Below are 16,444 nucleotides of genomic sequence, written 5' to 3'. Positions count from 1 at the left end.
GAGAGAATTAAGCCCAACGTCATGCCCTAAGCCAGCCCCTCTGTGGAATGAATTCATTTCTCTCCTGTGCACCCAGAATCGTACTTGGCATTCAAATTGCGCAAATCATTTTCTGTGTCCTGCGGTTCAGTGAAAGTGGTTATTAAATCACAGGCTTAGCATTATTTTGGAGATAAGAAATACTTTAGTTAGAACTTAAGTGGAGTTCTTTAAATTAACTTGTAATTTGAAAAAAACAGAATTGAGATTGTGAAATACGGTAGGCTCTTGTAAAACTTTTTCCAGTAAAACAGTGGCCACAAGCTAGTTGGCAATGGTTTTCCTAGACCATTTGGCTAGTGATTGCCTAAAGATATAGAGTTCTTATGAAGAGAATTTGGGCTGATTGCACTGTGGCTGCTATTAGTTAAATGTGGTTTATAGCTAAGCAGCCTGTAAGAAAATCATCACTATTTGACTCTTTGCTCATCTTCTCCTTGAGACTGCTACCTGCCTTTTGGCTTTAATTTGCAATGATTTCTTTAAAATATAGGATAGCTATTACGATGTTACCTACAGTGATTAGACTAAGAAGTAGAGCATAATGCCAGTCGTTTTTGTGCTTTAATTTTACAGAAAAAACTAGTAACTGGTTTCTGGTTTAAGAAATGACAAAATTGGGGCACCTGGGTGGCTCAGTCATTAAGCCGCTGCCTTCGGCTCAGGTCATGATCTCAGGGTCCTGGGATCGAGTTCCGCATCGGGCTCCCTGCTCCGCGGGAAGCCTGCTTCTCCCTCTCCCACTCCCCCTGCTTGTGTTCCCTCTCTCGCTGTGTCTCTCTCTGTCAAATAAATAAATAAAATCTTAAAAAAAAAAAAGAAATGACAAAATTATACTACTTACTATCCCCTTTGTGTTGTCCCCCCCCCCACTAAAACCTAAACGACAACAACAAAAAACCCCTCTGAGTTATGGACTAGAAATGAATTAGACAATTTTCAACAACTTGCAATTTTTTATTGGTTTGAAAATACTTATATTCGTGTGTGACCCCAACGTTCATCTCTAGTTGAACAGGTGTAGTGGGATATTGCTTTATGGTTCTAACATGGAACTTCAGGGAGTAGATTGTGATGGTTCTACATTTGTATCCAAGATAAGCAATTAAATAATTAGTCTATTTTTTATTAATTTATAACACTGGACTTTATTATAAAAAGTACGTGTCTAGGGATGCCTGGCCGGCTGTTGGTGGACCACGTGACTCTTGATCTTGGGGTTGTGAGTTTGAGCCCCACATTGCAGGTAGAGAGTGTACTTAAAAAAAAAAAAGTAGGTATCTCTTTCTTTAAATCCTTTATTAGGAGAATCATAGCTTTTGGTTACATAAGAGAGGCAGTGTCCAATAAAAACAGAAAGCAAGTCACATACGTAATGTTAAATTTTCTAGTAGCCACATTAGAAGTAAAAAGAATTGAGTGAAATTAATTTGAATAATATATTTTATTTAACTCAATATATCTAAGATATTATCGTTTCAATGTTAATGAGATATTTTACATTCTTTTTTTGTGTGTGCTAAGTCTTCAAAATCCAGTGTATACTTTACACTTAACAGCATGTCTCAGTTTGAACCAGCCATATTTCAAGTGCTCAGTATTCACATATGGCTAGTGATTACCATGTTGAATTATGTAGGTCTAAAGTTTGGGCACATTTGTATGCAGTAGCATCTAAATACATTGACACGTTATATAGATTTCTATGTAGATCACATCCTGAGAAACGTAAGGTGGATCTTCATACTTCTAGCCTTGAGGCAGATTTTAACTTGGCCTTAATGTGCATATTGTAAGAGAGTTCTAGTGGCCTTTGATTTTTTTTTTAAGATTTTATTTATTTATTTGTCAGAGAGAGAGAGGAGAGCACAAATGGGGGTGGGGGGCGGCAGGCAGAGGGAGAGGGAGAAGCAGGCTCCCTGCTGAGCAAGGAGCCCGATGTAGTACTCAATCCCAGGATCCTGGGATCATGACCCAAGCTGAAGGCAGACTCTCAACCAACTGAGCCACCCAGGCGTCCCAGCCTTTGATTTCTTATTGAGGTAATACACACCATGGTTATAATGCCTCAGCTACCACTTTCATTCCAGCCAGTGTTTAGTATACATGTACCACTCACTGCCCAAGCAGCATCTGTCCTGGGGCAGGTTGGTCTTGGGGGTAGTGAGGACAGGGGCAACAGCAAAGTTGTGGTAGCTGAAAATGTTTGGGAGGTGCCTAAGAGGAAGGAAGACGTTGTTTTAAAAAAAAATCCCAAGCACCACCTCTAATGTTGGAAGGTTTAGTTTATTTATGGAAACATATTGGTCTGAGGGGGGCAAATACCTCATTCTGACATTCTCATTTCTTTGCTTTATTGGACTTTTAAAAAAGATTTTATTTATTTATTTGAGAGAGAGAGAGTGCACGAGTGGGGAGAGGGGCAGAGGGAGAAGCAGACTCACCTCAGAGCAGGGAGCCTGATGTGGGACTCGATCCCAGGACCCCCGCATCATGACCTGAGCCGAAGGCAGATGCTTAACCAGCTGAGCCACCCGGGCACCCAACTTTATTGAACTTTTTCACCAGTGCAATTTAAGCCCATGAGGAGGGAAATACCTCAGATCTGTGTTGTAAGTGTAAAAGTGCACACTGGATTTAGAGAACTTAGTACCAAAAGAAGAATGTAAAGTATCTCATTAATTTTTGTGCAATTACATGTTGAGGAGATAACATTATATTTAAGTATTTTAAGCTTTATTTTATTATTATTTTTTAAAGTAAGCTCCATGCCCCATGTGGGGCTTGAACTCGTGAACCCGAGATCAAGAATTGCATGCTCTACTGACTGAGCCAGCCAGGTGCCCCATTTTTAGATATATTAGGTTAGGTAAAATATATCATTAAAATTAATTTACTTGTTTCCTTTTAGTTTTTTAATATGGCTACTTGAAAATTTAAGATTCTGTACGTGGCTTGCATTACATCTCTGTTGGATAGTTGCTGCCTTAGGTTGTTCATTATTCGGTGTAAAAGACCACTGGGAAGGTATTGCCTGTGCCTTCCTGAACGTGTGCGTGAGAGCTCGGCCAGGTGATGGCACCTTTGCAGTGACAGGCGGGGTCTTCCGTGTGTGTCCCCGCGGAAGACGAGGGAGAACTACAACACAGGGTTCTGTACGAAAACCTGATCCTGAACCACTTAGCTACCATTACACTTGCCGCTTTGAGAACAGAAGACCTGCTGGTTTTGTCACCAGTTTGCTCCATACTTTTTATGAAAGGAGCAGTTATGAGGGTGCTTCTTCGCACCTTCTCTGAGAAATAGATCAAGAACTGTAGATAAGTGTACGAGTTTGTGTGCATTCAGTCTTTCATTCAGTGTTCTCACAATCCCAGAGAATCATCTCTGGATACTTTGATCTGTACATATATTAGTCTTTGACTATTACTCTTAGTTATTTTGACAACTTCTTCCGATTGCTTGGTCTGTATTGGTATTTCTGTGACCAAGCTATTCCGAAAGAAGAGGAAAGATGATCAGAGAAACCAGCATTTCTCTGGGGTATTTGTGAGCTTCAGGACAACTCGTATGACTGGTATTTAGCTTCTCTTCTTTCTCATCCCCAACTGAGAACTTTTAAAGATAGATTTATTTATTTATTTATTTGACAGAGAGAGGGAGACATGTGAGAGAGGGAACACAAGCAGGGGGAGTAGGAGAGGGAGAAGCAGGCTTTCCGCTGAGCAGGGAGCCCGATGTGGGGCTCGATCCCAAGAGCATGGGATCATGACCTGAGCCGAAGGCAGATGCTTAATGACTGAGCCACCCAGGCACCCCCCCAACTGAGAACTTTTATTTATTTATTTATTTTTAAAGATTTTATTTATTTATTTGACAGAGACAGAGATAGCGAGAGCAGGAACACAAGCAGCGGGAGTGGGAGAGGGAGAGCAGGCTTCCCACCGAGCAGGGAGCCCGATGTGGGGCTCGATCCCAGGACCCTGGGATCATGACCTGAGCCCAAGGCAGACGCTTAACGACTGAGCCACCCAGGCGCCCCCAACTGAGAACTTTTAAAAACAAAATTGCTTTTCATTGAGTGGGAGAATCCCAGGCAGGTCCTTGCTTATACTTTTAAACCTGTATTCTTAGAATTAGCTCTGTCTTCCCTAAACAGTCACATCCCACCTTTTGGTCTTACTTTAGGTTTGTTATCTATACCTTCCAGTTCACCCTCTTAGAAGGGGGGTAGGGTGGAAAGAAAGGAGCTGACATTTGTTGAGCATCTGTTGTATGCCATGTACTGTGCTGAGTTCTTTACAAATAACCTCAACAGCCACGAGAGGTGGGAATGATCTCTGTTTTATAGATGAGGAAATGGAACTCTGGAAGTTATTTTTCAACTTCACATACATCTGGTAGATAATGGATCCTGGAACTTGGCAGATGCCACGCCCACATTGGCATCCCAGTGTAGGAGAAGCTGGGATGTGCTTCCAGAGGCAGAGACTGTGGATGTGTCTGTATTGTTGTCAACTGGGAGAAACACGCAGGATCCTGTCCAAAGCATCTTTTATCCCTAATCACAGACCTGATGCCTGTGTTGGGTAGATGGGATGTTTGTAGGTTGTTTCCTCCTACTAAGGCTCACAGTGACCATATGGACACTTTGGTTTGCAGTTGGGACCCCGATTGCCACAGGATGGCCCAATGGAATCAGCTACAGCAGCTCGACACGCGGTACCTGGAGCAGCTTCATCAGCTGTATAGTGACAGCTTCCCGATGGAGCTGCGGCAGTTTCTGGCCCCTTGGATTGAGAGTCAAGACTGGTAAGTCCTTCCTGAGAAACTCCCCAAAGTGTCAGGTTTTGGTTTAAGTCAAGAGACATAACCTGTTCTAGCTTAACTCTATGCTATTTCATCAAAAAACTTATGGGTATAGGTGATGGGGTGAAAGAGATCAGGAGATAAAGAGGTACTCTCAGTCTCATGAAAACGCTTTCTACATTAGAAGTGTGTGCGGGCAGCTGTCTTTTGGCACCTGGAACAGCAGCCTGCTTGGTGGTAGATATTTGTCTTTGTTTTGACAGAGACAGAAATAGCAAGAGCAGGAACACAAGCAGGGGGAGTGGGAAAGGGAGAAGCAGGCTTCCCGCTGATCAGGGAGCCCGATGCGGGGCTTGATCCCAGGACCCCGGGATCATGACCTGAGCCGAAGGCAGACGCTTAACGACTGAGCCACCCAGGCGCCCCGGTGGTAGATGTTTTGAAGGCTGATTTGGATCTCATTTCCTTGGCGACATCCTCTGTGTGTTCTGACACTCCAGGGATGTGCTACAAATATTTTTTATCTTAATCAGAGTTCTCTCATGGGTAGAGATTTGGGTCCATAATTCTGATCTCCCTTTAATTAAAGGAAGGAGACACAGAGTAAGAGAAATAGACTCGTTCGTAGAGGAGATAATGGCCCAGAATTCCAAGGACCATTTCCTTCACTTTTTCCCCTTCTTTCTTAGAGAGAGAGAGCAGGGAACGGGCAGAGGGAGAGGGAGAGAGAGAATCTTAAGCAGGCTCCACGCCCAGTTTGGAACTGACATGGGCTCCATCTCACAACCCTGGGATCATGAGCTGAGTTGAAACCAAGAGTCGAAACCAAGAGTGCCCCTTTTTTCCCTTCATTTTAATGTGTTCAGATCACCTATTAATTTTCATTTAATGCAGGCCTATGACCTAGTTTTTCTAGAATTTGGTAAGGGGCCAGGGAGGTGAGTCAGAGATGATGGAGATGGGCCATCCCAGCCTGGGTTTGCTTATTTGCTACTAATAATCTGACTGCAGAACTGACTGAGACTTTAAAAGCAAAACAGCATGTCTGTCCGCTTCACTTGAATATTTTATAAGTATAGACTGTGGCAGTGGCTAATAGTATCTGGAATAATTGTTAATAATCATTGAATTCATGATATTTCTTATTGCTGAGGAAGGTGAATCTAAAGTGATGGGTGGGTTAAAGCATCAGGTTTGTCTTGTTTTCTTCCCTCCTTGATGGTGATTTCTACTCGTGCGTGTGCGCGTATGCGGATGTATGTAGGTTTCAGAATCGTTCTGTATCCTTCTTCCTTTTCCTAGGGCATATGCGGCCAGCAAAGAATCCCATGCGACTTTGGTGTTTCATAATCTCTTGGGTGAGATCGACCAGCAGTACAGCCGTTTCCTACAGGAGTCAAATGTCCTCTATCAGCACAATCTGCGGAGGATCAAGCAGTTCCTTCAGGTGGGAAGAGACTGCCCCTGCAGAGGAGGGTGTTAGCTTTCTGTCCAGGAAGTGTTTCTTTTCTCACTTGCCTAGGTAATGAGATCCTATCTTGTACTTTAAGTCAAAGGAGAAATTATTAGCCCTTCCTCAAACCTCTGCATACCCATCCTTGAGCATCATTATCTGAAATCCACTTCTTTTGTCCACTGGAGTAATCACATAATTGTTACATTAATCATACTACGTTAGCATGTTAATAACATGATCAGAACTAGTGGTTTCATAGGAAGATGACTTATTTTGCTGTTTTTATTTTTATTTTTTTAGAAAGGAAGGGGGGTGGAAGGGGCAGAGGGAGAGAGAAAGAATCTTAAGCAGGCTCCACACCCAGCACGGAGCCTGACTTGGGACTCGATCTCACGACCCTGAGATCATGACCTGAGCCGAAATCAAGAGTCAGACGCCCAACTGACTGAGCCACCCAGATGCCCCAGATGACTTATTTTTGAATGTTAAATGTTTGACCGTAATTGGATACTCTGGGACAAGGTCTGTCACCTGCATGTAAGGATAACATACTGTCCAAAGACTCAGACTAACGTTGCCTTCTGTCACAGAAGTACAGCTCATGTGACTGTCTTTTTTCTGTTCTCCCCTCCATCTCCCACTGGTGGTAGCCAGGCTCTGAGGCCCTCGTTTTATTGTTTCATGTAGTAGATGTAATACTCTGGGTCCACGTCTCCTTAGTCTACTGCTACTTTTCATTCTCTCTCTCCAACTTATAGAGCAGATATCTGGAGAAGCCAATGGAGATTGCCCGAATCGTGGCCCGGTGCCTGTGGGAAGAGTCCCGCCTGCTCCAAACTGCAGCCACTGCAGCCCAGGTGAGACATGGGAAGAAACAAAGCACCACTGAAGACGCACTTTCCTTCTTGTGTCCAGAGAGGTGCTTGCTCTTACATGGTCATTAGGGTGTGCACCGACCTCTGTGGTAGAAGTGGATGTTTGGGGTTTTTTTCTTTTAAACAATGAAAAGAATTGTTTTGTTTTGTTTTTCTTGAGTACATAATGCACTCTCCTTTAAAAAAAATTCAAATTTGGGCGCCTGGGTGGCTCAGTTGGTTAAGCGACTGCCTTCGGCTCAGGTCATGATCCTGGAGTCCCTGGATCGAGTCCCGCATCGGGCTCCCTGCTCGGCGGGGAGTCTGCTTCTCCCTCTGACCCTCCCCCCTCTCATGTACTCGCTCTCTCTCATTCTCTCTCTCTCAAATAAAAATAAATAAAATCTTTAAAAATAAATAAATAAATAAATAAAATAAAAAAAATTCAAATTTGATACCATATTATAGAGAACAAAGTTTTACAAAAATCTGAAATGTCACTCCCTCTCTTTATTAACTCTTCCCAGGAAACCAACATGAATAGTCTGGTGCATATCCTTCCATACCTTTCTCCAGGCTCATATAAACTACAGAAAATACACACACACACACACACACACACACACACACACACACACCATATTTAAATGGGTGTACTTGTCTGCATCTTGCTTTTTTCATTTAATATTATATCATGTAAATCCTTCTAAGTCAAGTAGTATAAAGCTAAGTCATTTTCTTTATTTGCTGCATAATATTCTGTGGTGTGGATTTGCTGTAATGTATTCAATTATTCTTTCTTTGATAGACATTTGCTTCATTCTGGGTTGGTTTTTTTTTTTTCCCCCTTATAAACACTACTGCAATGTCTCCCTTTACAACTTTATATATTTGTGCTTTGATTTCTCTATGATAGATTTCTAGGCATGGAATCGCTAGGTCAAAGGGTTTATATATTTTAATTTTATAGATCTAGATTCCTTTCCCCAAAGGCTGTAACAGTTCACATTTGCACCAGTGGGATATGATAATGTACTCTTCTTGGGTGCCACCTTGGAGATGCTTTGGGGTTGAATCATTCAGGTTCATATGCATTTCTCTTTTGGGGTTAAGTTTGAGAATACACTCACTAGAGCTAGAGATACAGTTAGCTTAGGGAAGGGAGATAACATGACACTAACTGGCCCATTGAGGAACAGTTCCGTGCTACTGGTCTCATCACTTATGTTGATATATGAAAGACATATCACTTGTATTGATACATGATAAACATATCTATCTAGAACATCTAGAATATCTAATATATCTGTAACATCTGATTTATTATGTGTGTATGTGTGTACATATCCTACTGTGTTATGCTAGTTATGACCCCCTGCTTTAGAGGAGGTTGTGGTCCGGGAGAAACAGAAAAATCAAACAACTTCATAATGCAATAAAATAACAAAATTAAAATATACTAAAAAAAGAAGAAAACTTAAATAGATCAAAGACCATGAAAATATATTGAAAAAGACTTAAAAAAAAGTGTACACTCCCTATCCATCAAAAAAGCCAATAGGCCTGATGGTTTAAAAGTTTTAACAAACTTCCATGGAATAGATTGTTCTATTATCATTTAAACTCTTCCAAAGTATAGAAATAAAGGAGACGTTTCCAGCTTATTTTATAAGGCTGGAATAATCCTAATATCAAAACCTTAAAAAGACAGTGTAAGTAAAGAAAATGGTTAGGATTTTGGTATCCTGCTTAGTGTACCAAGCATGGCTTATATTCTTGGGATGCAAGGATGGCTCAACATTAGGAATTCTATCAATGTAACTCATTAAGTTAAATAAGAAAAACTGTATTTCTGTTAGACAACAAAATTTAGTGTCCGTTCTAGATAAAAATAAGAATTTCTTAACACAGTAAAGAATATTTGTCAGAGCCTTCTTAATACAATAAAGAATATTTGCCAGAAACCAAATGGAACAGTATGCACAATGGTAAAACACTAAATACTAAAATATTCTCATTAAAAATTGTTATAAGGGTCGCCTGGGTGGCAGTCAGCTAAGCATCCGACTGTTGGTCTCTACTCGGGTCATGATCTCATGGGTCAAGAGATCGAGCCCAGTGTTAGGCTCCCTCCTCCACAGGGAGTCTGCTTGAAGATTCTCTCCCTCTGCCTACTCCCTCTTTCTGTCTGTGTGTGTGTCTCTCTCTCTCAAATAAATAAATCTTAAAAAAAAAAAGTTACAAGATTGAGGATGCCTCCTGCCATTGATTTTTTTTTTTTTTTTTAAGATTTTACTTATTTATTTGACAGCACAAGCAGGGGGAGTGGCAGGCGAAGCAGACTCCCCGCTGAGCAGGGAGCCTGATATGGGGCTCGAACCCAGGACCCTGAAATCATTACCTGAGCCGAAGGCAGATGCTTAACCGACTGAGCCACCCAGGCACCCCCATTGATATTTTTATGAAGGATCCAGCCAATACAATAAGACAGAAAAAGGAATGGGGGTGTAAATGTTGGAAAGCTAGAGACAAAATTGTCATTATTTATAGATAGATAGGTCTTCCTATAAGATCCAAGAGAAATAATTTAAAAAAAAACTGTTGGCACTAACAAGAGTTCAGAAAGATGATTGCATTCAAGATAAATATTTTAAGAATCTTATGTAGTTCTCTTCTATAATAGCAACAATAGGGCGCCTGGGTGGCTCAGTTGGTTAAGCAACTGCCTTCGGCTCAGGTCATGATCCTGGAGTCCCGGGATCGAGTCCCACATCGGGCTCCCTGCTCGGCAGGGAGTCTGCTTCTCCCTCTGACCCTCCTCCCTCTCACTCCCTCTCATGCTCTCTGTCTCTCGTTCTCTCTCTCGCAAATAAATAAAATCTTAAAAAAAAAAATTAAAAAAAAAAAATAGCAACAATAACCTGTTAGAAAATGTCAGGGAAGAAAAGATCTGATTCATAATAGTAAAAACACTTGTATTCAATATGCATATATTATTGGTATACGTGATAAAATGTCTGGAAGGTTATATACCGACTCATCACAGTGGTTAGTTATAGGAGACTTTTTTTACTTTCTCTAAGGGGATTTTATTTTCTTTACTATAATCAGAGACTTTTTTTTCTTCCCCCACCCCACTTAAAAAAAAAAATCATGCTAAAGTACACGCAACATAAAATTTACCATCTGAACCTTTTTTTTTAAAGATTTTATTTATTTATTTGAGAGAGAGCGCGAGAGTGAGAGAGAGCATGAGTGGAGGCGAGGGAGCGGCAGAGGCAGAGGGAGAAGCCTGCTTCCCTCTGAGCGGGGAGCCCAATGCAGGCAGACGCTTAATGATGCGGGCAGACGCTTAATGATTGAGCCACCCAGGTGTCCTCATCTGAACCACTTTTAAGTGTACAGTTCAGTAGTGTTGAGCTCAGTTAATGTTGTTGTGCAACCATCTCCAGAACTCTTTTCATCTTACAAAACTAAAATCTAGACCCATTAAACAGCAATTCTTCGTTCCTTTCTCACCGCAGCCCCCGGCAACCACCACTCTCCTTTCTGTCTCTGTGAATTTGGAAACTCATAGAAGGAACTCATACACTGTATTTTTGTGCCTGGCTCACTTCGCATACCGTAATTCTTTACAGTTCATCCTTGTTGTAACACGTGTCAGAATTTCCTGCCTTTCAAAAGCTGAATAATGTTGTACATTATTGTGGTACATAGACCACATTTTGTTTACGCCTTCATCTGTTGAGGGACACTTGGGTGGCATCCACCTTTTGGCTATTGTGAATAATGCTGCTATGAATAGCAGTGTACAGTTTTTTCCCTTACAAGACAAAGATGTAGCAGGAACATAAAAGAAAGGACATCTAAGTCTAACTGAGGGAGTCAGGAAAGTATCACAGAGAGAGAGATTGTGTTCGAGCCAAGACTTAAGGCTGACGACAAGTACACCAGGCTGATGAGAGAGCACGCCAGGCAGAGAAAAGATCGTGTTCAGACAGGGAAACATTAACGCATATATTGTTGGGAGGAGTTGTGGAAAACTTACTCATCTGGTTGGATAAGGAAAGGTCCAGGGCCCTATTTGTGAACACCTCTTTAGTTAGTCATGCCCAGCAGCTGGGCTTTGGAAGAGCCGTTTACCACAAGGGTCTGGGGGCCGGACTGCCTGGGTTTGAGCCTCATAGCTGTGCCCCTTGCTGTGTAACCTCAGGCTGTGGGAATGTGCCTCCCATGGGAATGATGACAGTACATACTTCAGTGCCTGCCACGTACCTGCCAAGTAAACATTAACTGCTCTCTGCTCCTGCTGTCACGATCACTGTCACATCATCGTCCCCGTCACCACGACTGTAAGAAATGAGAACCCACTGAGGAACTTTGAGCAGAGCACTGATGTGCTCAGATATGGGCGGGGGGGAACTGAGAACACTCACTGTTTGAGACACTGGAGACGGGGAGGTTAGCAGAGAGGCACTCCCCCCTGCATCACTGGAGTTTTCTGTCCTGGAGAACCATAATGTGTTCATCCTGTCCCATAAGATAAAAATATTCGATTTAAGCCAATTGGGGTAGAGGCTCCCAAATTTATAACAAGAGACAAAGGAGCAGTAAGTGCCCTACAGATATTCCCAATCATATAGATCTGGGGTTGGCAAACAGTCCCTGTGGCCCCAGTCCAGCTTGCCATGCCTTTTTGTAAATGAAGTTTTGGGGAACACAGCCCCACCCCTTTATGTACATGTTGTCTGTGGTTGCTTGCGTGCTGCAATGACAGAGCTGAGTATTTACAACAGAGACTGGATGACCCACAAAGCCAAAAATATTTACCACCTGGCCTTTATAGGGAAAGTTTGTGGCCCTTGATCTAGAGCTACAAATTGGATCCTTGAGGCCTCAACTCAGGCCTTTCTGTTATTTTCTCTGTTTACATCATCTGGCATATTCTTTTTTTTTTTTTTAAGATTTTATTTATTTATTTGACAGAAAGAGACACAGCGAGAGAGGGAACACAAGCAGGGGGAGAGGGAGAGGGAGAAGCAGGCTTCCCGCAGAGCGGGGAGCCCGATGCAGGGCTCGATCCCAGGACCCTGGGATCATGACCTGAACCGAAGGCAGATGCTTGACGACTGAGCCACCCAGGCGCCCCTTCTGGCATATTCTTAAGTGTTTATGGGTCGAGCACCAGGAGCTAGGAAGACAAGTAGATGTGAGCCCTGCCAAGCAGGGCTGCCAGTCTAGTTGGGATGATAGGTATACACTCAAAGTGAGAGAAACACAGAGGAAGATGTGAATAATTTTGCCTACAGAAGTTGAATAAGGTTTTACAGGAGAGCTAACGGTTGCACTGAGTTTGAAGGTGAAGGAGTTGGGCTGTGCTCGGGCAGAAGCACATGCCAGGCTGAGTGGACGGTGTGTGGGGAGCACGCTATATGTGGGGAAGAGTGGGTAGTCTGGGGGTGACTGGAACACAGGGAGGAAGGCTTCACTTGTCATCAGATTGCGTGAAGCATCGGTCGGTGCTGGGTTGAGATGTATATCCCTGGGAGCAGTGGGAGCCAGTAGGTTTTTACAAAGGTACTAGAGGCGGGCTTTTGTGGGTGGCAGTGAACCAGGTCTGTTCCCCTTTAAGTGCAATACCAATTTAGAAATAGACATAGCAGTCGAAAACAGTAAACTGTCAGCTGTATTGTTGGTAAAACAAGACTGGAAAACATGGTTTGGGCAGGGAACCATTGGGGATTTCTGATGCCTGCCCCTGTGTTAGGTCTGGGGGTGGAGAGATTGGGTTTGCAGAGCAACACGTCCCCAGCCGTCCATATGGAGCTTCAGAGACCAGAGATGAATGCCCACTGAACACAGAGCGAGCAGCCTCTAGAAGTGCTTCTAGAAACGAGGCCCTCACTCCTGCCCTGGGTGTGCCCCAGGAAGGCAGAGGTGGAGGAGAGAGGCACCAGCTAAAGTGCTGGGTTCTTCGAAGATCTGTGCATGCAGAGTCTTTCTCTTAATCTCACCGATCAGATGAGTCACTCCCCCTGTGAAGAGAATAAATCGGGGTGGTGGTTGGCTTCCCTAAACTTCTCAGGGAGGTTTGTGTTCTGTGGACTTGGATGGGGACCGCCGGAAAGGGAGAGAATGGGTCTCCATAGAGCTGGCATGTTTGGGTCTATTTCGGAGACTCCTGGTAGCAGTGTAGGGAACAGATTGGAAATGAGAGAGACTAGAGGCAAAGAGATCAATAGTTGGGGCTTGAGCTGAGCCAGTGGAACTAGAGATCTATTTGCGCGATTATGGAGCACTGAGCCAGGAGGATTTGGTGACTCAGTGTGAAGTCTGTCTTTGAGCCTGAGAATTTCTAGTTTGGAAAACTGGTTCTATGATGTCTTTCCTGGACTCTCAGTTTTGTTCCATTGGTTGATACCTCAGTCCTGTACCAATATTCACTGTCTTGATCACTGCAGCTTTTTTCTTTTTAAAAGATTTATTTAGGGGCACTCAGGTGGCTCATTCGGTTGTGTTGCTTTCGGCTCAGGTCATGATGTCAGGCTCCTTGCTCAGCAGGAAGTCGGGCTTGCTTCTCCTTCTCCCTCTGCCCCTCCTCCCTGCTTGTGTTCTCTCTCTCTCTCTAATAAATAAATAAAATCTTTAAAAAATAAAATAAAAAGATTTATTTATTTTTTTGAGAGAGAGAGGGTAAGCACTTAAGCAGGGGGAGGGACAGCAGGAGAGGGAGAGAATCTCTAGCACATTCCCACTGAGCACAGAGCCCGACGTGGGGCTCGATCCCACGACCCTGCGATCATGACCTGAGCTGAAATCAAGAGTTGGCCGCTTATCAGACTGAGCCACCCAGGGACCCCTGTGTGGTCTTTTTGGGGGGTCAGGTATCTTATTCCTTTTTTTTTTTTTTGAAGTTTTTATTGATTTATTCATTCTAAGTAATCTGTACCCAGTGTGGGGCTTGAACCCACCACCCTGAGATCAAGAGCCAGAAGCTCCTCCACTTAAGGCAGCCACGTGCCCCAGATATCCTACTGCTTTGACAAAGTTTACCATGTTCACATTTCATGTGCTATTTGACCTTTTCAAGGTACCAGCCTCCCCTTCTCCCGTGAGGTGTTCTCTCTTCTTATGGCATTTCACCTCTGGGACAGTGGTTTTTTATTACACCACAGAAATGTGTTGGCTACCACCTACACTAAATAGGCATCCAAGATCTGCTGTCATAACTGTTCTGAAAAATTTTTTTTAAAGATCTTATTTATTTATTTGACAGAGAGAGACACAGCGAGAGAGGGAACACAAGCAGGGGGAGTGGGAGAGGGAGAAGCAGGCTTCTGCTGAGCAGGGAGCCCAATGCGGGGCTCGATCCCAGGACCTGGTGATCGTGACCTGAGCTGGAAGACCTTAACCAACTGAGCCACCCAGGCGCCCCAGTTCTGAAATTTTTTAACGTACTTAACCTAGAATGAGGTTTTCGAAGGTGGGGACCATGTCTTAGCTCCCCATGTGGTCCCCTAGTGCAACCCAGAGTGGCTTTAGAGTTGGCCTAAGGTAAAAAGGCAAGGGCACAGGCCAAACCTGGGGAGAGGGTCCTTGCACCATGCTGACGGCGCCCGGGACGCTGCCTCTGTTTCCATTCCCCGCCCAGTGGCAGCAGCACCTCAGCCAAACAGAAAGGGTGGTGGCTGGGATGGCAACTGGACAGAAGTATTTTTCTCCCCGTATTTCCTGCGTTCACATGTGTGTTGATGCCCTTTTCCGGCAGCAAGGGGGCCAGGCCAACCACCCCACAGCCGCCGTGGTGACGGAGAAGCAGCAGATGCTGGAGCAGCACCTACAGGATGTTCGCAAGCGAGTACAGGTGAAGCAAGTCTTGGGCAGGAAGCCTTTCCTTGGGGACATTGCCTGTGGGTCCTGTGTGTGTCTTTTTTGAGGTTTTGGCTTCATTTTAATTCTCAGAAACTTTCCTTTCCCTCCTCCCAGGAAAATCTTGCTCACTTCTGTCTTTTTGTTTTGTTTTGGTTTGGTTTGGTTTGTGTGTTGGTATTTTAAACAGGATCTAGAACAGAAAATGAAAGTGGTCGAGAATCTCCAGGATGACTTTGATTTCAACTATAAAACCCTCAAGAGTCAAGGAGGCAAGTGACTATTAGAGACATTAAAATCTGCTGTAGAAAGTGAGGTTGTTCCCTGAGTTCCCGGACTTGCGTATCTCGCGTCCGCTCCGAGTTTGTGGCGGGGGCCGAGGTGGTGCACGGGGGCTCCTGGTGCTTACGCGAGCGCAGCCGTTAAGGATCCGAGTATTCCGTCGGGTCAAGGGGGTTTTCCTTCGCCCACAGACATGCAGGATCTGAATGGGAACAACCAGTCAGTGACCAGGCAGAAGATGCAGCAGCTGGAGCAGATGCTCACCGCGCTGGACCAGATGCGGCGCGTAAGAGCATCCGACCGCCTCCCCTGCCCGCCCCTCCCCCTCCCCTCTCCCTCCCCTGCCCGCCCCCCCTCCCCTCCCCCTCCCTTGCCCGCCCCCCCCCTCCCCCGCCCGGTCGCCGCGTCTCGTGGCAGAACTTGCCTGGCGTCTAATAAGTTCCTTCTCTGGAATTGACTTAAGAGTGTGGTTAGAGACGGTCTGAGGAAATGTTTTCTGACTTTGTTTGGGTTTCCAACCAGAGCATCGTGAGTGAGTTGGCGGGGCTGTTGTCAGCGATGGAGTATGTGCAGAAAACGCTCACGGACGAAGAGCTGGCTGACTGGAAGAGGCGGCAGCAGATTGCGTGCATTGGAGGCCCTCCCAACATCTGCCTAGATCGCCTAGAAAACTGGTAAAAGATGACGGAGGAGAGTTTCCTTTCTTTCTAGAATGCTGTGCTAAAATTACGGTCATTGGGAGGATGGGTTAGCCTGGTGATGGGTATTGAGGAGGGCACGTTCTGCATGGAGCACTGGGTGTTATGCACAAACAATGAATCATGGAACACTATATCTAAAACTAATGATGTAATGTATGGGGATTAACATAACAATAAAAAATTAAAAAAGTAAAATAAAATTACGGTCATAACGGCAGGCTCAGGAGTTGGACTCCATCCCACAGATGCAGACTTTGATGTACTCACATTAAGCCTAGGGGCGCCCGGGTGGCTCAGTCAGTGAAGGGTCTGCCTTTGGCTCAGGTCCTGATCGCAGGGTCCGGGGATCCAGGCCCGAGTTGGGCTCCCTACTCGGTGGGGCGTCTGCTTCTGTCTCTCCTTCTCCCTCTGCCCCTCCCCCTGCTTTTGTGCGC

General features: G+C 44.4%; 1 protein-coding gene across 4 annotated transcripts in view; it reads left to right on the top strand.

Annotated features, from left to right (window-relative positions):
• STAT3 (signal transducer and activator of transcription 3) overlaps positions 1-16,444 on the top strand; it is a 70,254-nt gene that overhangs the window by 33,830 nt on the left and 19,980 nt on the right. For all 4 annotated transcript variants that reach the window (XM_036095418.2, XM_078065749.1, XM_078065747.1 and 1 more), the window contains exons 2-8: positions 4,702-4,851; positions 6,151-6,295; positions 7,063-7,161; positions 14,927-15,022; positions 15,218-15,299; positions 15,501-15,595; positions 15,832-15,983. In XM_036095418.2, the coding sequence (XP_035951311.2) occupies positions 4,724-4,851; positions 6,151-6,295; positions 7,063-7,161; positions 14,927-15,022; positions 15,218-15,299; positions 15,501-15,595; positions 15,832-15,983 (797 nt within the window). In that variant the 5' untranslated portion in view covers positions 4,702-4,723. The remainder of the gene's footprint in view (positions 1-4,701; positions 4,852-6,150; positions 6,296-7,062; positions 7,162-14,926; positions 15,023-15,217; positions 15,300-15,500; positions 15,596-15,831; positions 15,984-16,444) is intronic.

This window comes from Halichoerus grypus, chromosome 2 (assembly GCF_964656455.1).
Source record: "Halichoerus grypus chromosome 2, mHalGry1.hap1.1, whole genome shotgun sequence".
Classification (NCBI taxonomy): Eukaryota; Metazoa; Chordata; class Mammalia; order Carnivora; family Phocidae; genus Halichoerus; species Halichoerus grypus.
This window is presented reverse-complemented; position numbering and strand designations above follow the sequence as displayed.